The following is a 26865-nucleotide window of genomic DNA, read 5'->3' as shown; positions in this document are numbered from 1 at the left end:
CACTATATTTATCATGAATGAGTAAACATCCTCATGTTTCCTCTGAACATGAGGAAAAACTTATTTACTTTGAGGATGACAGAGCATGGGAATAGGCTACCCAGATTGGTGCTGGAGTCTCCTCTGGAGATATTCAAAACCTCCCTGGACACCATCCTGACTAGATGATCTCCAGAGGTTCCTTCCAACCCCCATCATTCTGTGATTCTGTAATAAAAAGGCAATTGATAGAATATTTTCATTTAGTAGCAAACATACCAATAATAGAACATCTTTGTAAGTTAGAACTCATGTGCACTTGTCTCTTTCGTTGTTCAAGTCCTCCACACGATATCTCTGCAAGAATGGTTTTGAAAGTGTAACATTTTACGAAAAACTTAACGCCAAACTTTCTTCGCATTTGTAATAAAAACATACTTTAAAATAACTATGTTTTATATACTTTTATTGTAAAGTTTTCATCTTACTGCAATTTTGAATGATAGCATTTTCTTTAGAACAGTTTACAACAAGAATAAATACTTCTAAAGAAAAAAAATGAGTGCAATGTAATCCTTTTATTTGCAGGCTTCTTCTGATCCTCCTATTGTCCATGTTTTCTAGGAGGAAAATGGTGGTACACTGGGTGATCTCATCACAGAGGTGATCTAAGAGAAAGAATGGTACAATGTGCTTTAATTTTTAATTTTTTTATAAATTTTTTTTTTACAAAGCAATTAGGTAAAAAGATTGTGATTCTGTACTTTGCTTAATTAATATATACCATGCAGCATTCTAAGACACGGCTACTATATAGTCCTTGTATCAAATAGGAAATACTACGCGCCAAGGAACTGCATCATTACCTGCCTCAATTTAGTCTTTTAAGCTGGGATCATCAATTTCTTTTTCTGACCCTTCTCTTATGCATATCCTACCAGATGATAAGTATCTGCAAGACATGAAAAGGAAAAAAGAACCCTAAATTGAATTGTAGCACAAATCATTATCCAACCCCTTAAAACAAAAGATAAACAGAGAAATTTAAATATAATGATAAAGTAAATTTAATTGAAAAGTTAGAAAAAAAAAATCAAAGATACATGCACAAATTGTTAGTTCTGTGATCACAAACACAAACATGAGTGTAACTGACAAATATAATTCATTCACTATAGCAAACTTACCACAGAAAGGCTTGTAGGACTTCTGTGGTGCAGTCATGACCAGTACCCTGTGTTCACCGGAAGAAGTGGGCCACTCTGAAGGGCCCCCTTTAGTTCTTCTGCTATACCCTGATGTTCTCCCCATCTGCAGATGTATGCGTACAGAACAATCCCTATATACAGAGTAAGTACCAATTTATGGGGGTTTTTTTAGTTAAATCAATGACTGTTTCACAAAATGAGAAATTATCAAATTAATGAGGGGGTTTTTTGCTAAGAAAATAGAACTGAACATGGTTCAAAATTTCACTTCCCATGTTAGTTCCCTTTCCTATCTAAAGGAAGGAGTCCTGAATCTCAGTATCTTTTTCTCTTATTTTTTGAGCAATATCAAAGCTACGAAATTTCTTTTACAACAGAATAGTTTTCAAAATCAGTTCTTGGAAATTCTCTCAATTACCATATCATATCTGATAGTTAACAATTAGTTTGTAATGATTTATCAACAATAAACAATACTTCAAAAGTTAGAATTAAAGACAAGTTTAACACATTGGAGTTTTGCTTATGCATTGCCTCTGAATTTCTTGGGGGTTTAAATGCTTAAAAAAAAAAAAAAAATACAATTCACCTGAATGATTTTTACCTTAAATTACTCAACATTCTCCAGCCATACTATTTTCCTGATATTTAGTTATATATGTTTCCATTAGTTGCACACAAAGTGTTCTAGGCACACTGTTTAAGCAAGCATCAGCATGGTTATGCTCAATTTCTAACATCAAAATATAGATGTTTATATCCATCTTTGGTTGTTAATCATTATTTGCCTTTACCATATAAATATTTAAAGTTTACTTTGTCTACAGATACTAGCTGAAGAAAAAGCAGGCTCTGTACTTCTAATATTTAAATAGCTCTATAAGGTCTTTAAATATGGATCAAGGTGACAGTAGACCAGAACTTTCAAGTCTGAGTGAGAAGAGACACTGCCCCAGAGCAAGGACAAAACAACGGAGGAAGAACAACTCTTAGACAGCAGCAATAAATGGAAAGAGTAGGCAAATTATTTTCCAGATAACACAACTTCTCCAAATAACCCTCACAGGCTTCTCCTACTATTCAAAGTCCTGTGATCCTTCAGAATTGGAGAAATTCAAATCTGAACCCAATGATCTGAATATTCTCATGGCTGGAAGATGGGATATTTAAAAAGTAAGACTTTAGGAGGTTTAGTTGAAATTTGTAAATATAGGTACTTAGAACCAAAATATTTACATGAAAACTTCCTTGCAACAGTTGGGGGTACTGCAGATGTCTAGCACTTCCTTTCCTCATGTGTTCAAAAAGTGCGTCTAATACTGTCAGCACTAAGATACAAAGTGTCTTACTAAGAATTAAGATCTATCTGAACTAAAGAAGGTTCTTTGTCTTCCTTTTGGAATTCAGTTTAATAATGACATTCAGAGCATATTCTGCCCACTCCTTCCATCTTGAGCAACTAAAAGACACATATGTTGATTACCTCCGCTAAGACTGAAAATCATGTTTCCCTTCTGAAAGCACCCTAGAGTGATGGATGGCATATTGTACCTCTTCTGTTGAAAGCTCTTTTTTGAACAGAAATAAATCCAGATTTCCTGGAGTACACAGAAGACGTACAAGTCTCTACAGCCAGCAAGGCAACAATTTCAGCCTTCGCTCCAAGGCTTTTTAATATATCATTATCACTGCCAATAACCTTCTTCTGTATTTTAGAAGAAAATTGAAATGCTGTTCACTTTTTGGAAGCTCACATGTATCTGTCTTCCAGACAGACATCAAAATTATGAAGTGGACAATGACTCAGGCTTGGATAAAGGGCAGTCACTTTAATATTAAACATCACTGAAAAAAGTGCCTCCCTACATAAAAATTACTCTCATTTTCTTAGAGATTGAATTTATTATATCATTAGGAAAACACTAGCACACACACACAAAAATATCCTATTCAATTATTGCTAATCCAACCTTCAAATATTCCTCTGGGAAACACAACATTCCCATGAATGCAGTACTTCTGTCAAGCTGTTAGAAAACTAGTGAGCTTTCACTCCAGTAAAACTGTAAAATCCTGAGCTGCTATGTAACAATTATTTACCATTTTAGTAGAGCTTTGAGGACTAAAAATCTAGTGGTATTCTGAGCTACCATAAAGACAACTCTCCCTTCTGTTTTCGCAGATGGTGGGAGATTTGCACATCATCTGAGCATAAATGCTGTACTTGCACAGGACTACATATAAAGTTCACTGGGCTTCAATAGTCCAGGCCCTGAACATATCTTGTGCTGTCTTTCTAACTTTCTAAAGTTAATTTATCAAATTTTACTCATTGTCCTCCAAGACTAACCACAAAGAAATTAAAGATCATATCCTATTAAGTTCCAAATACCCTGAAATACCAGTATAGTCTGTTCAAAGAAGCCAAACAAGATCTGGAACAAGTGCATCCCTCTTCTACTTCTCAGACCACTACATTGGTAATGTTACATGGAAACAGAGTCTTGAACATTTTAAGTTATTAAATTAAATTCTTTCAAGACTCTGTTATGTAAAATCATAACAAGAACAGCACCATTCAAAGGGTTTTCCTTCATCAGAAAGCACTGCTGCATTTTTAATTTCCAACAGAAAACATTTAACAGAAAGCAGTCTGGGAAGTGCTCAGATTACAAGAGAATGTATTTTATACTTTTGCATTACCGTAACACTACATTATCTCATCTAATTAGATTTTTCCAAAACCTTTGGAAAATGAACTTTCCACATGCTCTGGATGTTTGTTTATTGACTAAACGTGGTGTGCATGAACTAAACAATCTATTGTGGTGACAGGAATTATGAAAGAGCAATACTACAGCCTAATGGACTACAGAAATACTTCTATAAAACCATCACATTAGCTCTAACACAATAGGTGTATTAAACATGTTAAATACCTTAACTTTTATAGTTTTGATCTTTATATTTCTCTCTCAAAATTAAAATAAAAAACAGCTCCTATGTTAATAAACAGGTCCTTAAAAGTTTTTTGACATTTGTAATTTAATCAAAGTGTAAATTACTATTACAATTTTAATTTTATTTAGAAAAGTTACATATTTATTCTCATTTTATGTGTCTATTTCAGAAAATTACCCTTCCCAGATTCCTAACTAATAATGTTTTGATTTCACAGACCTGACTTAACATTCTCATTTATGAGCTGTTCAGTATGTGTCTCACCATCTAAAGCGTGAGATGCACCAGTCACTGGATGACTGATATTTTTTCCCCCCAATAGATTATCTGAGACTTCCACTGACTTTATCTGCAATTCTACACACTTAGCATTTACAGAATTCTTAGGATGAGAAGCATAATAACCCAGAAAATCAGAAACACATAAGTAGACATTTGCAAAACCTCTGCCTGAAAGAACTGTGCCAGCAAGAAGGAGAAATGCCCTGTCAGAGCCAGTAAGAAACATCGTTATCCCAAGTTACTTATCACCCCTTTAATCTATCACACCACTATTTCTTTTCTTACCCTGCTTCATTCAATACGGATTCTTCTAGTTGCTAGAGCAAATGACACAGAAGTTCTGCCAAAAAAAATGCTGATTGACTACCTGACCCCCATATAGAACAACTGAGTGCTGTCTATTTTTTAGACTAAGAGTTTTGCCTTGTGGAAATAGAGCATCTATTCTGCAAAAACAAAACCATTAGAGGTTCTACAGTTGTTTGGGGTTTTTTGGGGTTGCTTGTTTTGTTGTTTTTTTTCCTGGCTGTCCTCTTATAATATTACTTTAGTAATAAAGAAAAAAAATTTCTTAAAATACTTTTTTAATTTCCACCTGCTTTGAGTAGAAAGAAAGTAGAGAGAAGAAAAGGAGAAACAAACATTTAGAAAAAAAAAAAAAAAAAGAAACATGAAGAAATATTCTTCTTGGTGCTGTGACCAAGTTCAGGGAGCATCTCGATGACACTCTTAGTAATCTGGCTTAGTGTTAGTAGTCCTGCAAGGAGCGGGGAGTTGGACTTGATGAACCTTATGGGTCCCTTCCAACTGGAGGTATTCTGTGATTCTCTGAAAACTTCTCCAATTAAATTACAAATATAACTGAAAATTCTTTGAAAGCTTTTTAGCAAAAGTTTCACATACAGCGAGTACCTTCACGTCCAAGTTCTTGTCAAATTGTATATCCTTCAGCATCCAGCACACTGTAAACATTTGAGCACAAAAAAAAGCACAAAAGCAACTTTTCTCTCTTTGAAGAGCAGAGACAAAAAAAAAAGGTACTTTTAAAGAGTACCTTCCGATTGGCCCCATCTTGAGCTCTGACTTGCTACACTTATTGCCAGGAATTCAGCAAACAGAATCAGACTGGACATAATCCAGCATAAATTCCCCAAAATATCCTCAGTACCAACTCCTCAGCTCTCCAAAGCTATTCTTGTTATGCTTCCCTATTATGTTAATGTCAACATAGTCTAAGAGTCAGTGAAGAGCTTGTATTTTTCACATGCTGCTCTCCAAGCTGCAGTACAAGACTCTTCTCAGCTACCTGCAGATTTTTTTTGCCTTTCCCCTATTAAAAAAAAAATAAAAATAAAAATAAAAAGATAGCCTGCACTGTTACAGCTCATGTGTTACAAAAACAGACTTAAAAGCCATCCTTTACTTCAGTGCTATTTTTTCGTAACATTAAAAACATGCTGGACAGACTTTACTCCATGAAAAGGTCATAGAATTACTTGCTTTAAAAAGAAGAAAAAAAAAAACAAAACAAAACAAAACACAACCACCACCACACCAAACAACCACAGAAGTTAGACTTGATTTCTCAGTGCATTAAATGCGACAAGAGTAACAGATTCACACATAAGCACACTAATCTTTTGCTTGCCTGTTACAGTATAAAGTTATCTAAAAGAGCTTTTGAAGAGTGTTTTCAAGACAAAACAATATATCGCTTTCAGTTATCACCTATAGTGTTGGCAATTATGAAAAATCAATGACACCTCATTATTTTCACTCCTTCCCCAAGGGTCAGTCATTAACTCAGTTTCTTTTCAAGAAATTCCAAGCCAGTCTCAAGATCTCAAAGAGCTTTGTTCTTTACAGGTCTATTTCCTCCTTTTTTTATCTTGCTGTTTTCCAGGTTAGGTGAGAGACTGCCTCCGAGTGTGACAAAATCTAAAATCTTGTGTCTTTCAGGAATTTGCGAGCAAAGAGAAATACAAAATGTCTCATATGTGATATTTTACACTGTTAATAATAATTTGCAATTCTGTTATCGCAGTGGAACAATCCCATTACAGATTACTTTGCTCAGGTACTAAACTAAATAAATCCATTCTTTTAATAGCACTGATTTAATACAGCTGAGAATGCAATGAAACCTTTCAAAGATATTTCCTTTTCATAGTAAGGTTTTGATAGCTTGTTCACCCAAGAAAGCATTGGAAAAAATAATTTCTTCAGTATAGCTCTGCAGCTGCAAGGCATTCTGCAAAAGAATACACACAGTTTCAATGTGCTATATGTGTGTATTGTCTATCCTCCACAGCATCAATTTTTGAATTTATTTTATTTAAAGAGCCTTTAAAGAGCAAATTGGCTTGAATTTACATTGCAGAAAAATAACATGTTTGTCTAAAATACATTTAAAAGAACACTTGATGGTCTTCATATTCCACCTTTTTTATATGGCATTTCACATAGTATTCCTGTTGTACAAAAGAACTGATACAAATCTCATCACCCAAAACATTTTTATAGATCCATTAACATCACAAATATCACACTAGAAAAAAATGCTACATATGGTATATTATTTTAATTGAATTTTTAAAAACATTAGTATCTGACAACAACTCCAGTTGCAAAGCTACTGTGAGGGACTGCATACTTAATGCTAAGTGTGAAGAATACCTTATTATCCAGAACATACTTTTGTATCAGAAAATCCTCTGACACAAAAAGAATATAAATACTTTAGCCATAATTGCATTTACTTCAATAGTGGATATTCCATGTAAAATAAACCTGATCTTTTATTTTTCAGTTTTAACTGGTTACACTCACAGTATAAAAGACACAAGTACATTCATTCCGCACACTACTGCACAGATATTCTACCAGTATTAAGTTTTTCCTACTATTCTAGAAATACTTAAATTGCAAAGCACCTCAGAACTATCATACCAACTTGAAAATCAAATTACTAATTGTCATAAAATTGAAGTAGTTGCACATACTAATATAATAACCACAAATAAAATCTACCCATATCCTACTGTAGGAGAGAAACGTGAGGGAACCCTCATGCTGTCTTAAACTGCATTATTTAAGACCCACACAAGCATACTTCTGACAAAGACTAGAAGTTAATACAGATACATATGCACAAGGTCATATTGGTGATTCTGAATCAAAATGTAAATGAACACAAAATGAAAGTATCAAGGTTTCTATGTCTAGGTTCCATATAACAGGTGAGTTAAAAATCTGCAGTTAATGCATACGATGACTGCAACAAATGTCTATCACCAGACCTCCCTACTGCACTTCAGCATGACACTTCTGAACCTTGAATCAAGATTCTCTCTCTATGGATGAAGTCTATGAAATAAGCCAAAAACATCAAGGGCTGCACAAAAATCAGCCTTCTTACATTAGAAAAGGTTTATTTAACAGAGACTTGTGAAATAACTTACCTCTGTCAGCATTTAAAACTGTTAGTGAAAATGTAACTTATAACTTATTATCTGTCACAAACTTCATCCTATTAGCTACTGGTGGGTTTCAGCTTAAAGAGAACAGAAACTTTTGCAATTGTGAAGTGTCCAGAAAAACAAACATTATGCAGAGTATCATACACAACAAATACACAAAGTTAATATGTAGCAGGTTTTGCATTAAATTTGATGGTGTTCATTTAAAACTACAGTGACAGAAACAGGAATGTACAAAAATACTAAGTGACAGTAGGAAAGCGACACTTTATATTTTCATGAGCTGAACACTGATAAAGAAACAAATCAATTTTCTTTGCTGGAGGATGGGAATTGTCAACCCCAAAAATATCTAGGTGCATTTCTGAAACTTAAGGTAGAACTTTTCAGGTCTACAGAAAGAAAAGAACAAGGAACTATTAATAGCCCTATAACCAGGAAATTCACTTGGAAAAGACAGATCTGGGTCCCTGTTATTAAGCCATCATTCCCAAGTATATGCTCTCTGGAATGGAGGTTGGGAAATAACTGAAGTCCGAGCTGTGTAGCCAGACAGGTGCAACAGTCAGACAGACACACAAGGTTACTCAGGTACTTTACACACCTGCAACAGAGTTATGACAGCTGCTACTTATTCCACAGGTGCCTCCCAGCCACACTCACGGTATAAAAGAGCAAGAGAAAGGCATGACCTGTTGCTGTTCTTTCTATGCTCCAAGTATAGATGAGAGTGGAAGTGAGAAGGGGCAGAGGAGGAGCAGGAAGTAGAATACATAAAGGGTCAAAGCATCTCAAAGAAACCCAAAGGACAGACAAGCTGGTAAACTTTCCTTTTTTCAGTTTCTTCTGCTTGTGAGTGTTTCTCTGTAAGTGAATCCCAAGCAGCACATAACACTTTTGGAAAGAAAAGTTCTGAATGTGCTCAGAGCCAGATAATTCAAGCAATGCCTTATTCAGAGAGACAGTCAATTTTTTTATTCTCTTAACAGGAATAGCAGTTTACAGAAGGAGGGCTTAAACCTTCAAACAAACCTTCAAACAAAGCTCTTGTGATATCTAAGATATGCCATATAATTTCTTCATTATTTGAATGTCTCAGAAGGAATACAGGTTAGCATATAACCTGACTAAACGTGGAATTCTGAAACTATCTCGGGCAAAAGTTTTGAGTATGGCTTCATCAAGATCACCTCATGATGAAATAAAGATACCAAAGTGGGACAAAACAGTCTCACAGAGAAGCCTCAATGATTTCACCCTGATACTGTTACTGCTAAAGTAATTCCACTTTCAAAGTGAAATGGAGAGGGATGGGAGACAAAGGACTTCACCACAGTAGAGCTGTTATATTAAACTCAGACCATCAAAAGGGGGGGAAGGTGCTTTTGTAGAATTCTTGCAGCTCCTTCATAAACCTGCCACCTTAAGGTGCAGCAGTCTATTGAAGGGTGAGAACACTAATGACTACCAAGTTGACAACAAACAATTTTTACCTGGAGGGAATAAAGTCAAATAAATTTGTCTGTCACAATAACAAATGTAATTATTTAAGTCATATACAAAACCTTTTCCAATCTGACATAACAAGCTTTCTTTGTAAATTCCTTCATGCTCTTACAGTTGTCTAAATTTAACTTTTCTATAGTAAATATCTATCCAAAAAGCATTCTACTAAAGGTGAGAAGACAGGTGTCAAATGGATCTCTCCTGCATAGACAAGAAATCTGTTTTAAGATATTAGTGAATATGGCCTCTATAGCCAGCTGAAACAGCTGTGAAAATTCAAAGGACACGTCAATGCAGGAGATGGCAGCTGAACTGCTGCTTTGGCCACAATAATTGCAATGACAGGAATGCAGGTATTAGTTAACTTGACCACTAACTCACAAAACCATCACTTAGAGATCTCCAACCAGCCATAGACCCAAGAACTCTCTGATATTCTTGTTTGCAATGAATCCACAGATGGGTAACCCCAACTGGCAAACTAAATATATCATTATATTTCTTTTGTTTCTCTTCCCTGGAGAGTTTCTGCTAAGACTGTCAGCATGATTTAAATAACTGGTAAGCATTTCACTAATATCACAACATGATGATGTACATACTAGTTCCAAACTCTGCTTGCTAGCATTTGTAATTACACAGCCTACACTTATTTATGGAGTTTACCACTGTCATACTGCCCAATGATGAGCAGGAAGAGATTGCAGGAAATACTCAAATACATTTTATGTTAGTTCAAGCTCCACAATGTTAAACTGAATCAAAGACTCCTATGAAGTTCAAGCACTATAAATTCATACACTGGGAATACTCAACTTGCTAATAATGTATTTATAATTTGTTTTCAAAGGAATAAAATTAAAGGAAGTTTTTATACAATTTTTTTTTTCCATCAGACACGAAAACTACCCAGGTTTTCTGGAGACTAAAACCAGTGTTTTTACTTTACTGGAGTGCAAAGCATTCAGAAAAAATTGCTAAAAATTAAAGAACAAGTTCGCATGTGGCACCAGGCTTTCAACTACACATGACAGAGACAAGAAACTCCACCTGCTGAAGGGCTCAGTGGAAACAAATGATCAAAGTAGCCCCGATTTGGAATCCTTCCAGAAGCTCTGTCTTACCATCCTGAATTCCACTATTGTTTTGATAAGTTCTATCATCTGAGCTGGTGTTAAAATTAACTTTTTTTGAGATAAGAAAAATGCACGAGGGGGAGTATGTTTATCTATTCCCAATCTCTTGGTAAGATTTCCTTTTTTCTGGCCAATCATCCTGTGCCTTAATGATGCAGATGGGATGTAAGTGCTGCCAAGACCTCTGTAAACACTCACAATACTGTTGAGAGGCTGAAAGGTAACATTATATTGATAATGGTTTCTGAGATTTGTTATCAGCAGAAAATCTTTTGTCTGCCAGATGTACTCCTATGTGAAAATATGCCTTTTTTAAGTTGAGAGCTGAAAAAGTCTCTCTCCAAGCAAGTCAGGGATAATTGAGAACAAACTGATTGTTCTGACTCTGAAATGTGCAGGTGTTCAGCCCATCAATGCTTTGAAACAGACCAACTTTTTTGTTGGGAATAGCGATGCATTTGCAATAAAAATCCTTCCTCCTGTACTACGATGGTACACTTTTAAACAGACTGTAGATTCTACTTCCTTTGTGAGAAAGCTCTCCTGCAAGAGCTCTACAAGAGGAAAAAGTTTCGTGGCATGTATGTGTAACTGCACTATAAAATCAGAAAAATATCTCCAACACAAGTTTCTTCATTATTATGTTATTTGTTCAAGCTACAGAAACCTCCACAGGCATCTTCTACGTGAGGCAAAAAAAGAGTGAATAATGAAAGCTACATCTTCAGGAATTATCAGTATGGGAATTCCCTAGGACACTGTAATTCTTCATCAATACAGATGTTTAATAGATGACAGTGAAGGCAACAGCTGAGCAGGCAGTATATTGGGTGTTCTCATCTATCTCACACTTCCATAATTACTTGTAAAGCAAACAGTAAAAAGATAAATTCATCAGGAATGGTGTAGCCTATGAGTCTTAAGATGCAGAAGAATGTTTTCTCACCAAAAACATTTACTTTTGGATGGTAGGTTCTTCACTATAATGTTGAAAAAAGGAATGCTGGAGCCTCACAGGTGCCTTAAGTTGTGAGATGCAGCAGCTCTATTCAGTGTTGCTTGATCTCAAGACCTTGCTAAAAACGTGCTAACAACTGAAATAACCATAAGTGGTTCCCTAACATGCTATCATAGTTCACCTGTACACTTGACCAGCTCATAAATTGTATTTTATTATAAAAGATGATTAAATTATAATTGTCATTTAATAGTAAACTTTACTTTCAAAAAGATGCAATTGCATTCCCTAGTCATTTTTTCAACACTGCTGTACACTGCTGCTTTATTACCTTGCCCACCACAGATTTTAATGAATAAATCAATAAATAAATGAGGCAATCCCTATTTCCTATTGCTCCAGTGTTCTGTGTATACTGACATAAGAAACAAGGCTGACACAAAGTTTGTTACATAATTTGAAACTAGTTTGATTGAGGTGTTTATGTTATTTATTTGGCTGTTTTTTAGATGAGGTCTAGTTTTAACCACATTACAGAATAGAGGCTCCTTGTACTAAATACAAAGTCAAACACTGAGGATGTTAAAGAGTAAAGAGACATGTTTAGAAACACCATTTTTTTCTTGATATGTAGCTTTTGGGCCAAAAAATCTTGATAGTGCAAGGGCACAAGACAAAACTCTGATTCATCTGTCTTTTCTGGCTTCCCCCTCACCAACTCAGTCATCACTAGTTCCTCGACATGTTCTGTCGTTCTTGTTACAGGATCTGGTTCTGAAATTCTTTTAATGTCTTGCATATATTCTATGCTAATAATTTCATGTTGTTTAAAATCATGTATTTTGAGTCGATAATACATTTTAAAATGAAAAAAATATGAAAGCCTGTTGTGTGATAAGACAGCCTTCATTTTAACTTTTTTTACATTTTTTAATAGAAACAATGCATCTCTTGTTGTTTTGATTAAGTCCCAGCTACTTCCTCTCAAGGAACACAGTAATTTAAGTATTACCTGCTACAAAAAGATAAAAAAGGAACAATTAATATCTCATGCAGATGAGAGATTAAGTTTTTAATAGAAGATTTAGATTTAAAATTCCTATCAGGGTTAATAAGAAATTTGCTTTTAAAAAATCTTGTTACATCTTATTATGTAATTTTTTTATATTTAGATAGCCTTCTCATCTACTGTCAGGTACTTTATTTAACATAGTGAAGTAAGCCTTTGGCTTCTTCAGTATGGCTGTACATTACCATGCCAGTACAAAGGCAAGAAAAACTTCTGAGTAAGCTAAGTATTACAAGCCTATCTTGAAATGCAGCAGGGCATGTCAGCACCACGTGAGATGTTCTCCACCATCCACCTTCCAGGTCCCAATCACACAGCATCACTGTAGAGGTATGTTTCAGCAGTTGGGGTATGAGAGCACATATCATGGTGAAACTCCAGTCCATTCAAAAGAGGAAGATGTCAACTTAGTTTGCACTTTTACTTTTGTAAATTAAAGTAAAATTCAAACCTTGACTAACACACTGGGACTTAATTCTACTAATACCTTCAGATTGAATTCCTGATTTCACTATTGAGAGCTGCACTATCCTTTTTAGACTCCTTGCTTTGGTTCTTAGGTGCAGCTCTTCTAAACTGCATTCAGATTACAGACTGAATCTCTGAAACTGTCTTTCCATCGACTTTAAATGAAGATAGTCCTCCTCTTAATTCTATCATTGTAAAATGAGGGACGAAAAATAACAAAGCAAGTGCAACCTGTGAAAATCAAAGAAAAAGCACTCCTCATTCAGGAGTGCCACCTAGTGACCAACATAACCCTACAGCCTGTACAAGAAGGATGTGAACCGATCAAAGTACATACTTTGGGATTGTTTTGGGGTTTGGGGTTTTTGTTGTTGTTGTTTTTTTTTTTAATAGGAGATATTACATTTAAAACTGTAGAATGACAAAGTTTCTCATCTCTAAGAGGCTACTCTTGCTGCAGGTTACAGTACCTCACTTTAAGGCCACAGCAACTCATAAGACATTCTTAAGTGACAAGTGTAATTTAATATCTATGACCTCCAATGTTGAATAAGTTTTATATATCTGGAAGTCTGTACCCTGACAAACAGTGCATATCCATGAAAATGCATGCCTGCAGAAGTCTAACTATTTCCGAGGAAACAAAGCAAGGTATCTGCAAACGGAGAAGTAGTGTTTGGGAATGGTGCTGGGTATTAAGGAAATAGGTAGCATTTATCGTAATAAAGTACAATACTAACTTTTTGCAGTTCTCATTACAAATCTCCATGTGTGGGGATTGGTTTGTGATATAAAGAGAGGAGAGATTAGGTCTTTGATTAATATTGCTCCCTATGCTATTCAATTTTATACAATGTTCACTGGGACTATTCATACAAATATGTGTACAGTTGCACTAAGGTTTTAATGAGATAAAGCCTATCATGTTCCCATTGTAATTCAAAATGCCAGCATTAGAACTATTCAGGAGATACTTTTTCACATCTTTGTTTTTAAACAAACTATGCAATTGGATCCTGATCAATAGTTTACACAAGCATCTTGAAAGAAAGGTATGATTGCAGAATCAGAAGTTAACAGAAGCATAAAGTACTCTCAGTTACCAAGATATATGACAGTAGATTATAAGCCACTTGCTAACTTAAAAAGGAAAGAACTTAGAAAAAGTAAAACAGACAAAACCATTCTCTACTCTTGGACTATCATGTGAGGTTTTTTTTTCATCTCCACTCCTTGACAAGACGATATATGAAAATAGAATATGCAAAGTTTCTCCATGCTTCTGGTTTTCATAGCATAGTTCCTCTAGGAAACTATAAAAAGTTTCATGAAACCTTTCTTTTAATGTTAATAATGCTGCATGAGAACAGCATAACCATAATAGCTGTATAGTAATTTCTAATAGAAATTTTAATAGGTACTGCCTACATAACGTGCCATTGGTTATTTTTTCATTTAACACAATGAAAATTACTACATTTCTTCTACATTAGCCAGATCTACAAACTTACAAAACTGAATCATTCTTTGGAAGCACAGCAGAAACAATGCATCTTTTCTTTTTTGTTGTCACATACATACATTTTTGAAGTATGGCACTTCAGCTCCCCTGCAAGTGGGATAAAATGCCAACAACTGGTGAAGAAGCATCAAGTACCACACTTTAAAGACAGCCACAACTGAATTATTTGAACCATATTTGACTTATTCTGCACATAACTACCACAGAAAATGCATTACTTCATTACCATAATGCACCATAAAAATGCATTACTTGTTTATTGTCAAGAGCAATCCTGCAGAACAGACTAGTTCTTATGGGTTATATACATTGGCAATTAAGCAATTTCACTTGAAGAGAAACCTGAATTCAATTAAGTTTAATCTTAAAATATCATCTGAATATTATCAATAGTCACAAAAAGGTACATGACAAATAAGGGCACAAGTTAACACCACCTTTCTTCCCTCTAACGCTTTCAGATATGTAGTAAACAATATACTATTTCTTGTTCAGCATCTGAAGATCACTGCTTTAGTCAATTGTAAAAATTCAGCCGACAATGAAAAAGTAAAAAATTCATTAGCTCAGTATTTGCAGGAACTTGACGAAGAAATATCACAGAGAAGTTATGCAAGTTCTCCTTCTAAAGATCATGTGTTAAGAGGATAATTTTTTCCAACATTTATTTTTGAGTCAAATAACGAGCCAAAGAAAGAACCCACATTGTTTAGTTTAAAATCACTGTTATAAATCTAAAACCTACAATCCACACATTTTTGTAAATAAATTTATATTCAGGGAAATAAAAGATTTCAAAAGTCAAAGCCAATTAAAACTGTGAGATTAAAGAAATACGTATCTAGTTGTTAATTATCCTCTAACAGATGAAAATAACGCATTCTACAAATGCAGATTTTAAGAACACTGTAAAAAGCGCATTCTTTTTAGTAAGATGTCCCTTTCCTAACCCCATTTGTAACACTTCCACAAGAAATGCTTGTTTGAAGTGAATTAGCAATCAGGTTGCCAGCACAGCAGAGCAATGGCAGCACAAGAATTTTGTTAATGGAGGAATACAGTAGCCAGAACTCAGTGATATGCCACTAAGAACCTGTTTGTAATTACCAAGTATAGCAGTAAGTTGACCAAGCATTTTTCTCTATGTCATTTATTAGATTATTTTTCTTCTTCTGAATTATATCAGTGGAACTTGGACTATGTACAAAATCTTCCAGTGTCTAGGAGAGAATACAAACCGTGTATGTAAAAAGAATAAATTCAAGTAAATTGTGCAAAAAAAGCAGAGCAATAAAGAACATACCAGATATGCCATTTAGAGCTCCTGAGTCTACAGAGCAGGAAACACTACAGTTTTGTCTTTCTACATCCTAAAAAACTAATAATTCATTAGAGTATTGCATATGCACTCCTCTTACAGTAAATGGGGAAACATGTCTGATTCACACTTCCCTGGATCACTTATCATTTCTATTTATTACTTCATTTCCTTCAGCAAGAACTACGAAGTGTAATTAAAAGACCATATTGCTCACCTCTTTTGTATGAAAGTGGATACTGTCCTTAATACTGCCCTTAAACAACAGTCACAAGAACACATAGATCCAGTAACTATTCTAAATATATTCATCATATACAAATGGCTGTAAAAAGTCTGGGTGGTTTTGTTTGTTTGTTTTAAAGCTTTATGTTTCAAGGAGAAGAAAATAATCTGAAGATCAACCAAAATACTTCTGCATAGGAGTGTAATGGCACATGTTGCTAAATGGAGATAAGCCAAGCAGGTGAAGAAGTCAGGTTGGTTCAGGTTTGAGGTCCACCTCATAAGCACATTTCCAATTCCTTAAATCCACTGGCTGAAGGTCAGTAATTTTAAATTGCAGTAAATGTACCCAACATGACTGTTACTCTTAACGCTTCCTTAATAGTACGGTCTTAAATTCTTTATAATGTTTTTAAGTAGGAAGACAGCAACTGTCATAAGAGATCAGACCATTAACTAATGATATCTTATATCCTGACTTCAACATTGTCCAACAGCTAACATCCCAAAGGAAGCTAAAAAAACCCCATGGATTCAGGCAGTTGTACCTTAATATGAAATGCGATAGGGAGTGAGCAGAAGTAGGACACATTACTTGCATGTGTCCAGTGTAAGCAGAAGATTAGAGGGATGTGGCCTAATTAAGTTTATTGGTTTGAGAAGTATGAACAATAATTCAGCACATGAGTAAGAACGCACTTAATTCTTTCACCTCATCCTGAAAAAACTTTAAATATATAAAGAACAGCCTAGAACCTGCATTAATACTATGTAATCAAGTCTACACTACTTTTACTAGAAAACTGGCCAGCATGATCTTACAAGACTATAAAGACAGTAAGTAATATAAAGAAAATAGAAAGCAATAGCCTTTCAGAATATCAGATCTTCCCCTCAAGAGGTGCAACCAAAAGTTATCAGAAATTAAGGATGTACACTCTTGCCTACACCTGGAATTGAACTGATCCCCCTGAATTTACAAACTACACAAAATACCGGCTATTTTGCACTAGGCAGAACTGGTTATCTGACAAGCTCTCCAGGTCCAGCTGGTTTGAAACTGGGTGTTTGCAAGGAGCAGTGCTTGTACTAGAAATCTGACATATAATGGAAACTCCTCCACCCAAAGCATTCAGCTGATCTGAAATTAACAACTGAAAGCCCTCTTACCCAAGGCCTACTCTTCACACAACTCTCAGTACTAACCTTTTTCTAAGTCTTCATTTCCAGCTCTCTCCTCCTCCAGGTGATCTGATCATAGATAATTACAGAAGTTTCTAGTAGCTCATGTTTTAAACAAAACCCGATAGCATGTTAAAATATTTTCTTCTATTTTAAATTCATATTTTTTAATAAAAATACTCCTTTTTCAGCTACTGCAGTTCATTTGTATAGTGGACTGAAATGAGTAACAGTGGTCAGGGAATGCACAGAGAACTCAGGCGGATCCTTCTCCCTGCTTCATTACTGATTTTTTGAGAAGACCTAGGCAGTTTGCTGACTTACCTTTTGCTTCATTTTTGTCATCTATAAAAGATGATTATTAAGATAGACACTGAGAGATAATTTGTTAAAAATAAACTGTGAGGCATGCAAACATTATCAGCAACAAAGATCAGTGCACAGATCAATATTTTTGTTATATTTAGAGTGTGCAAGTTCTGGAATTCACATTCATGCTCTTCTGTGAATTGTTTCCTTAATTTTGAGTTCACTAATCCCAGTGAGATGCAAGAGGTAATCATTATTTATGATGAGCTATGTACACAATAAGACTACATCTTAAATAATTTTTTGCTTTGTTTTGGTTTCTATGTTTGGTTTTGTTTGGTTTTTTTTAATCTTGAGTATTGTTTCTTTTCCCCTCTTATTTTCATTATATTTTATACAAATAACATATCACCACTCATTTTAATATTTTTTTCTTTTCTCCTAGAGGCTCTAATAAGGTAGAAATATGACTTCTCCCTGAATGAATGGAGTTATTAGGAAACAGGGATTTTACCAGTTAGTACTGTCTAGGTGTTACATTGCGCAGAGCAACTCAGGAGATGCATAACCACTCTCAGCCTAGCTCCATTTCAGTAGGAGCCAGAAATTTCCACATTCTCTCTGACAAGCTTTTCTTTCTCTAATAACTGTTCTAAGTCCAAGCCTTGGATTATCTAATGAAATCAGAATTACTAAATTAAAATAATTCTAAAATAAATATTGAAGATAGCACATAATATGACCAAATGACTTTCAAATGTACTTCTAAGCATAACAAACTGTGCTATGAGCATAAGTTCTGTGGGATTTAGGATCTGAATCTCATATCTTTTCTTCCCAATGAGGTTCCTCATCAACTCTGGGCAACCTATTCCATGTCTTAACTACTCTTTGGGTACACCTTCTTGCACTTAGTAAAGAATCTAAAGCAGAAAAGTATACATAGGAATTCAAGGGTAACCAACTCCCTTCTTCCCTGAAAATTCAGCTCTGATTCTTTTTGTGAAAATACATCAACATGTCAGAGCTGTGAGTCACATACATAAGCTATTGTCATTCATAGGAACTAGGACAAGAAGATGGAGCTAGAGAAAATTAATTACATTATAGAATAATTAAGTTATTGCCACAGATGAGTAGCAGCATGTTTGCAGAACAGAGACTTTAAAAGACAATAGAAGATAAAAGGAAACAAAACCTATGATAGAAATCAGAATTGACCATTTTTCTCTGTTTCATTATTGCCTAGTCTCTCAAATGTTTACAGACATCCTAAAAGTTGTAAATGTATGAACTGAGCAAACAGCCCTGCAAAGATAGTATTTCCACATCTGAGGACAACACTAGTTTTACAGCAATTCAAGACAGTCCCCAGAGTACCTTCTAAAGGATGCACTTTCCAGGAATGCTGGCAGGATCAACACTTATCACTTGCACATATTGAAAGGTATAGAAAACCCAGCTTATTCATCAATCTCTGATATTTCTCTCTTCCTAAAATAATTTCCTTAGTTCCTACTCTGAGACATGTCAGTTTGAAACTGATGGTTTTCTCATATACTAAACTACTGGTGGTGATGTCATGGAGAGCAATCCTGTCTTTAAAGAAATTGATTCCTAAATGAACAAAGCTTTCTAATCCTCCACATGGACTTAGAGGAACTATTGCAACCAAGCACCCTGGCAAGAATACCATAGGGCATAACAAAATCTGAATGGGCTATGTTAGAAGTAATAACTGCTCTCTAGAGCATAATCAGGTTCTGTCTACTTTCTCATGTCTGGAGTGACTGCCAACATTGCAAAGTCCTTCTGTAGACTTAAGAGGTCACCTTAAAAACACATATTGCTATTGATATTTTGATAAAAAGTAATTGTATTTATAGCGACTGATTAGATTAATATTTTGAGCTGAGACAGGAGAAATAAAAGGAAAGAGGCACTAATGAACCTAATAAAGAGGTTCAGTCTAGAATGGCTGTTAATCTATATAACTGACTTCAGGGAAGAAACGTTTGGTGTCGATAAAGCATTTCCTTAGTAAATTACTACTGGCTCCAGTGTAAGACATTTACAGTAAACACCAAAAGTCTGCAAGGCATCTGTTCTATTCACAGTGGAAGAAGGAACTTTGCTCCATTAATAACTTTAAAAACATGCAATAACTAATTCATGATGGCAGTTCAAATCCTATCAGCAGCCTTCATTATTTGACCAAGCTGAGTTCAAAGATAGAGCAAGTTTTAAAAAAGCCTTGAAAGTTTAAAAGTACACTTTAAATTACAATAAAGAAGCCATGTTCTTCTTCTTTCTAATAAATATTTTAAAAAAAACCCTGTAGCTTTAAACCACGTGCAACAAACGTTATTTTAAGCATACATGCAAGATAAGAGTTAAAATGTGTATAGAAAATCCTATATGATCTCAGATTCTGTTTTAGTTAAATTGTATGTTATATAGAGAGGGTATGTGCAATATACATGTATGTATATATAATAAAATACTTGCTGGAATTTTAACATTTCACTTTACTAGAGATTTAGTGGGACTTTGCCTAAGGCAAGTTTTTAATAGCAATAATAAAAAAATACTTAATGGTACTTAGGGTAAATAATGTGTGGTCACTATGTTTAAAAAAAAAAGTAATACCAAACATCTGTGCTAGATTTCCACATGATAAAATCCCCATATTACCTACAGTTCTCCAAAAGTTAGAGAAAATAATGTTTATTTAAAATTCTAGAAGAGACACATGATAACCAATCTAAGAACTTTAAGGCAGGCATCTTGTGTTTTCTGACAGGAATGTATACTTAGTGATCTTCACGATACTTAATTCTGAATATGAAGAATGTCATGGTATAACATTATGATTTCAAGACAGATTTTCAACCACTAAAATACAGGGAGACTGCCTGGTCCAAGAATGTCCTTTTTCTTACGTGTGTGTATTTGCAAAGACCACTTTGTTTCATACAGGATACATTATTTCCTTATCAAAGCAAATTCTGTATCATTTGTCTCAGAAAACATCAATAAAATTCAGCTACCTTTGAAAAACTTTAACAAAAATATTTGAGTGAAGTTAGTTAGTTACAGGATTCAGTCTAACTCAGAGATGGAAAACTCAGCTCAAACTGGGCAGAAGTTCTCAGAAACTATGCAAGAAAGCCCAACATTCTCTCCTCAGTAGGCTGCATCTCCAGAACTGAAGCAGAAGCACATGCTTGCACTTCTTGCTATTCAACCAGACTTTTATTTGTTCTTTCTTGCTTTGTGAACCAGCAACTTCGGAAACTTTTGCTATAACTAATGCAAAGCTGGAAACTAGCTACTCTTGTGAAAGCTTTTTGCCCATATTTTAAATTCTTTAATACATGGAAAGAAATCTAATCCCATTTTTGCATAGCTTATTTCCCAACATTTCAGTGAACCTTACCAACACTGACATTCTTTGCTATTCCTGTAAAAGAGCAGGATTCCAATTTCTGCTGAAGTGCCGTCCTCCTCCTGTACAATAATCCTCAAATTTGCCATTCATAAAACTTTCAAACATAAAACTTGAGTAAACCCATCACCACAAGTTTGCTCTGTGAAACAAAGTTTAAAGATACAGTAGACTGCACACTGAGGAAAGGTACAATCTTTGAGGGCCAGGTAGTTAACATGCCAAAGTCAGTCCAAATCTGCTAAGTATATGAAAACAAAGAGAAAAATTAGTTGTTTTATTTTCCAGACTTATTCCTAATCCCCTTGTACACTAGCTGTTTGCACGTCTCTTCCTTGTATCTTCTCTAAGAAACATAATCCAAGTCCTGGAGAAATTCCAGACCTCTGAAGGCAGTAGTATTACAAAATTCTACTATGGCTATTCACAGGAAAAAAGGAAACAACCAATGGCTGAAGAAAGACAAAATTTTACATGATTCTTGGATATTCAGCAAATTATTTTGAATCAAAACAGTAGGTTATTGGTTTCTGGTAACATGCATGCTTACATGAAATGGGCAGAAAATTAATATGAGAAACACTGCATAATTGACAAAGTGGTAGAGACTGAAGGACAACAAGAAAAGTTATTTCTCTCTACCTACTTAAGTGAACTTTGAAAAAATTACTAGCTAGAGAAAGGCAGCTGTAGAATAGCAAAGAACACATCCCTTACTATTCAATTCCTGGTATAATCAGTGCTCAGGAGGGTACAGGTCAAGAAGATAGACTTGACAGCCATTGGAGTCATGAGTGTGTAGAAAAGGATGTCCTTAATTGCCAACGTTTAATGACCAGTTGCCTCAGTTTCTCTCAGAGCCTGCTAGTTCAATTCTCCAATTTGATCAAATTTCCACCCATCAGTGATTATTATAACAAAATCAATTTCTTCTGCTTCTCATCCATTAGCTTTCTATTCCAGCACATTGAGAGATCTAAAAGACTGTGAATGAACAAGAGAGAAGACAGATCCAGCTTTGGCACTATTTAAAGAAGTAAGAAGTGACCAGCATAAGGGAGAAACATATGGTTGCGTAGGAGAAAACATACTCAAAAGCTCAGCAAAATACACAGAAATCTTGTCCTTTCTCCAGCTAGGATTGAAAAGGTAACAGGATGGTACACAATTAGATTTCAAGAACTGAAAAACTTCAGATTGAAAGCATTTTTAAATTAAATACCAACAGCACAGCTTATGAGAAGTCAATCTATATAAGCTTTTTAATGTAGCGTTGAAGCTACAGAAAATCAGTAGTCTTCAATTATTTTTTCCACATTCAACCTCATTTCCACCATGTTCAGCTTTTTTCCCCCACAGATGGCAGTCTTTCAGTGGGAGACTACAGCAGAATCTATCATTGTAAGGGGAAATTAACACACTCAGAAAAACTCTTTGTTGAATAACTTAATTTGCTGCTACTAAGGAAATTTATCTTCCTTAACTTGTTTCAAGTACAGTGTCAGAAAGTCAAAAAATAAAACTAATCAAAAAACAGAAACAAATGTTCAAGATTTGATCAAACAGTATGTTACATATGAAAATATAGTAGTTTCTCAGAAATATACTCAACACACAAGCTCTATACCCCAATCTTTAAAAATTCAGAAGGCAAAATATTTTAGATTAAGTTCTAAAATGACAAATATTTTGTTAAAGATATAGGAAAATTAACACAATTTGAGTGAATATAAAATAATTCATGAATTGAATGAATTAAAAATTTATCCAAGTTCCAGTTTAGCTTTAATGCATTCTTAGGGGAAAAAAAATAATAATAAATAAATAATCCAGTATCTCTGCAAGGCCATTTACATAGTTAGGAAGCAAACTTACAAACACTAGTTAAAAAAATAAAAATATCAATCCACTGAGGAGATCACTGCAGAAGATTCAACACGGTAATTCCTGTTTTATCATGTTGGAAAACTGTATTGTGCAGGATGAAGACTACATGCAGTGACAGTAATTCAAATAAGCATTGCAGAACAACAAAGATTTACCAAGCTACATATGAAGATCAACATTGATCCATTTGGACTTTAACAAATGGATAAAACTCTAACAAATATCTGATATTCCCCCAAAGCCTGCAGACAACTTCCCATAACAAGACAGCACAAGACAAATTTTTAACATCAGAACATTTTCCAAGAGCCGACTTGAACAATCAAATTCAGATTCCTGAAAAAACAAGCAGGCATCTACTAAACATTTTGTTTCAACATGTAGTTTCTATGGAGTTCATACACCCTGCACATCATACTTCCAAGCTCCCTACAACAAACTTCAAATCTGCAGGAAAAATAAAATTAAATTAAAGCCCATAAATACCATGCACAAAAGGAGATAGGGGAAGACAGAAGACTTCACCCAAAGCCTTGAATTCTTATAATAGCAAGGAAATTGTTAGCCAAAGTCTCCAAATCACTAGATAGCTCCTGCCAATCTGACATGGACAGATTCCAGACAGCAAACTTAGTAAATTTTTAAACCTTGACCAGTTACCAAGGCACATCAGCATGTCATAAGCTGAAACTCCAGTAAGCCCCATCCTATACTTCACAGAATCACAGTGGTTGGAAAAGACCTTTAAGGTCACCACGTTCAACCATAAACCTAACACTACCAATTCCACCTCTAAACCATATCCCTAATAGAATCATAGGATTCTTGCAGTACTCCAGAGGAAAGAATCTCTAAATCCTCATATAAATTGAGGGAGAAATGATTTTTTTTTTTCCTGGCCCCTGAGGGTAACCCAGGGGGAACTCAAACATAAAACTAATTCAGTATAAATACAGGAGAAACATGCACAGTCTACAAGCAGCAATATGATCTCCTTTCATCATTCCTTGGACTAATCAATACATTGGATGCCTAAAGACTTTACTTGGAAGCTAACTTTTTTACCTCCTTGTCAAGTAAGATTTAGTTCTATTTCTCCCACTACTCTCAACCATTGCACTAATTAAAAACCTTCCTGAAATTTCTGCTGTAAATTTATTCACGTCCAATACATACCCAAATAAGGGTTCACAAACTTAAGTGATATGCAAATAATCACATAACAAAACAAATATCGAATAGCAAATCATCCATCCATGAAACAGATTGTATGTACTACTCTCAGAATAGCAGATCTAAATCCAGAAACTTGCCCGTGAGTTTATAGAACTCCCACAACCCCCCCTCACCACAAACGCAGTATCATTAGTTCCTTATGAAACTCCTTTCAGGATCCATTGACTTTCAGACTCCATTAACACATGGCATCACTGTTTAATTAAAATCCTGCCTATGAAAAGATTCAGGATCCACACCTTCACAAGAAAACTTTAGTGACATGTATTGTTGTGCCTTGCAAAGTTTCCAAGCTTTAGATGGGCCTCAGATACCAGAGTCCTCAATACATATTCTAAGTTAGAGAAGATAAGAAGTTCAATCAGACTACACTGTTGCCAAGTTTCTAATGAAACAGACCTGTTTGTCCTGACTCTCCTTCCCCTGGGTAGCTTGTACTCCATGTCCCTGCAATTTTAACTCTTCTTAGCAGGAAGCAACAGGGTCTTTCTGACGAAGACTCACACTGTCTTGTTCACCTGACACTAGTCACATTATAATGCTGATGGGCTGTTGGGATGTAGAGGGGTAGATGGGCTTGACATCAGGCCAGGTTTTCTTTCAATCGTACTAATTCAATCATCTGAAATTCCATCCCAAAAATGCATTCACAAGCCATGTAGATAGCCGGTGCAGGTGGGCTTGGGATCAAATTAAGGATTTCTCAAAGTACAGTGCAGCCATCACCCCAGTGTTATAATGTGGCAACATTATGTGGTATATTTACCTAAAAAGTTTGTGTACCACATGTGAAAATACATTAGAAATGCACAAAGGTAAAAGCCTTTGTTTATATGGAAGGCAAAACATTTTAAAACACTCATTTCAAACACAAAGGGTATAAAATCAAACAGAAAAGTAGCAAGCACTTCGGACTATTTCATTTATAGCAGCAGAATGTGTTACTCCCCTCTTTGGTAGTTCTTGTCTTCATTTGCCAAACACCAATTTGTCAAAATACAAACAATACAGAAACTATGCAAAGCAACAATGTCGGAGACAGTAAGTCCCCAATACAATTACTTTTCTTCCATAATTTCTTATACTTGTTTTCAAATGTCATAGAGTCCTGGTGTGTATTTATTACAGTTGTAAAAAAAATGCACATTATCTTTTTTATGAAAAACTGAGCGTAGAAAAAGAAAACATGTATATTTCTAAAACTGTAGCAAGTACTTTGACAATATCTTTTACAAATAAATGAGTTTTTCATTACCTCTCTAAGATGCATGTTTTCCTTCTCCTTCTGATCTAAAATCACTTCTAAATGATTAACCTGAGATTCAGCCTCTGCCATCCTTCGAGTTCTCTCATTGTCATCTTCCATTCCTTTAGATGGCAAACCTTTACTTTGCAACATTTCCAGAAGCTTTTTTATTGATTCATCTCTGGCATTTAGTGTTTGCTTTTGTGTTTCAATCCTAAGCTCCATTTCTTCCAGTGTTTTTCTCAAAAGGAAGAGCTCTTTAGCTTGTCTATCATGTTCTGCTTGAAGTCTTCGAAAATTCTCCTCTGTGAGCTCAATGGTAAAATGCTCAGCCCCTCGATTTCCACTTTCTTGCTGGAGAAGATGGTTAAGGTCTCTCTGGGTTCTAAGCTCATCTTGAAGTGCCTGGATTGTCATTTGCAGATGCTGCAATAAAGAACAGAAAAGAAAAAAAGAAAACCAAAATCATTTTAGGATACAAATGTAGGATTAGTCTTTATTAAACTTTTGTTGTATGCTGCTATAAAAATTCATTAGACTCAATGAGGAAAGTGTATCAAATAATCTTATTAAATAGCAAATGCATGTGACAATATTTGTAATATCTTTCAAGTGCTTCTAGGAAAAAAAAAAAAAAAAGACAACACACACACAAAGTAGTGTCAGCTACATATAAAATAAATAGCAAAGAAAGGGAAACCAACAAACCCAAACACTAGGCAGCAACACATCCATTAGTACAGTCAATATGTACCTATAAAGCTGAAAGACTCAGTATTCCGTGTTTTCTAAAATATTTCATAGACCAAAGGTAATTCTGCCCTTCGTGTTGCTCAACAGTTGTGGTTTATACAGTCAATCAAAGTACTCACTACAATTGAAGGGGGTTTTGGGGAAGGGCTCAGTTGGAGCTGGTTGGTTTTGTTTTTTTTTTTTCTTTTGGCAACTAAAGCTATGAACATGTTTAGTAAACAGGATTACTGTATCTCTAACAAGCAAACAAAAAACCACAAAAAGCAATACTGAATTTTGAAAAATAAATTGACTGCAAATAGTGGACAAACCTTTGTTCTCCTGGCATCCAAAAACTGAACAGCATGGTAAACGAAAAAATGAAGCAAAATCAACATAAATAAAGGTCGGAAGCAAGCAAAGGAGATTCAACTGAAAGAACTGAATTCAACAAAAAGTATCTTCAACATAAAAAAATAATTTTATTGCGTTACACAGAAAGGCACCAACAACTTCACAGTACTCAAATATATAAACCTCAACTACAGACAGACTTTACTCAATAGATGTGACACAGAAACTTATCAGAAATAATCAGTTCCACAGTGAATAATAACTTTCCTATTTCATTCTGCTGTTCTTTTACAATTTAAGGTTTTCCAAAATAGTAACTTATCTTAAAATATTTGTACTACATCTGAGTACAAGAGTCTT

General features: G+C 34.9%; 1 protein-coding gene across 1 annotated transcript in view; it reads right to left on the bottom strand.

The window, feature by feature from the left end:
- The window catches only part of ERC2 (ELKS/RAB6-interacting/CAST family member 2), a gene marked incomplete at both ends in the record, with an annotated part of 163035 nt that extends 136528 nt beyond the window's left edge, over positions 1 to 26507 (bottom strand). Inside the window, 2 exons of the mRNA XM_029084448.1 lie at positions 25429 to 25845; positions 26484 to 26507. Coding sequence (XP_028940281.1) covers positions 25429 to 25845; positions 26484 to 26507 — 441 coding nt within the window. The remainder of the gene's footprint in view (positions 1 to 25428; positions 25846 to 26483) is intronic.
- Between the last annotated feature and the right edge of the window lie 358 nt (positions 26508 to 26865).

This window comes from Antrostomus carolinensis, unplaced genomic scaffold (genome assembly GCF_000700745.2).
Source record: "Antrostomus carolinensis isolate BGI_N321 unplaced genomic scaffold, ASM70074v2 scaffold5134, whole genome shotgun sequence".
In the NCBI taxonomy this organism is placed as follows: domain Eukaryota; kingdom Metazoa; phylum Chordata; class Aves; order Caprimulgiformes; family Caprimulgidae; genus Antrostomus; species Antrostomus carolinensis.
Note: the sequence above shows the minus strand (reverse complement) of the source record. Positions and strands in the feature narration are given on the sequence as shown.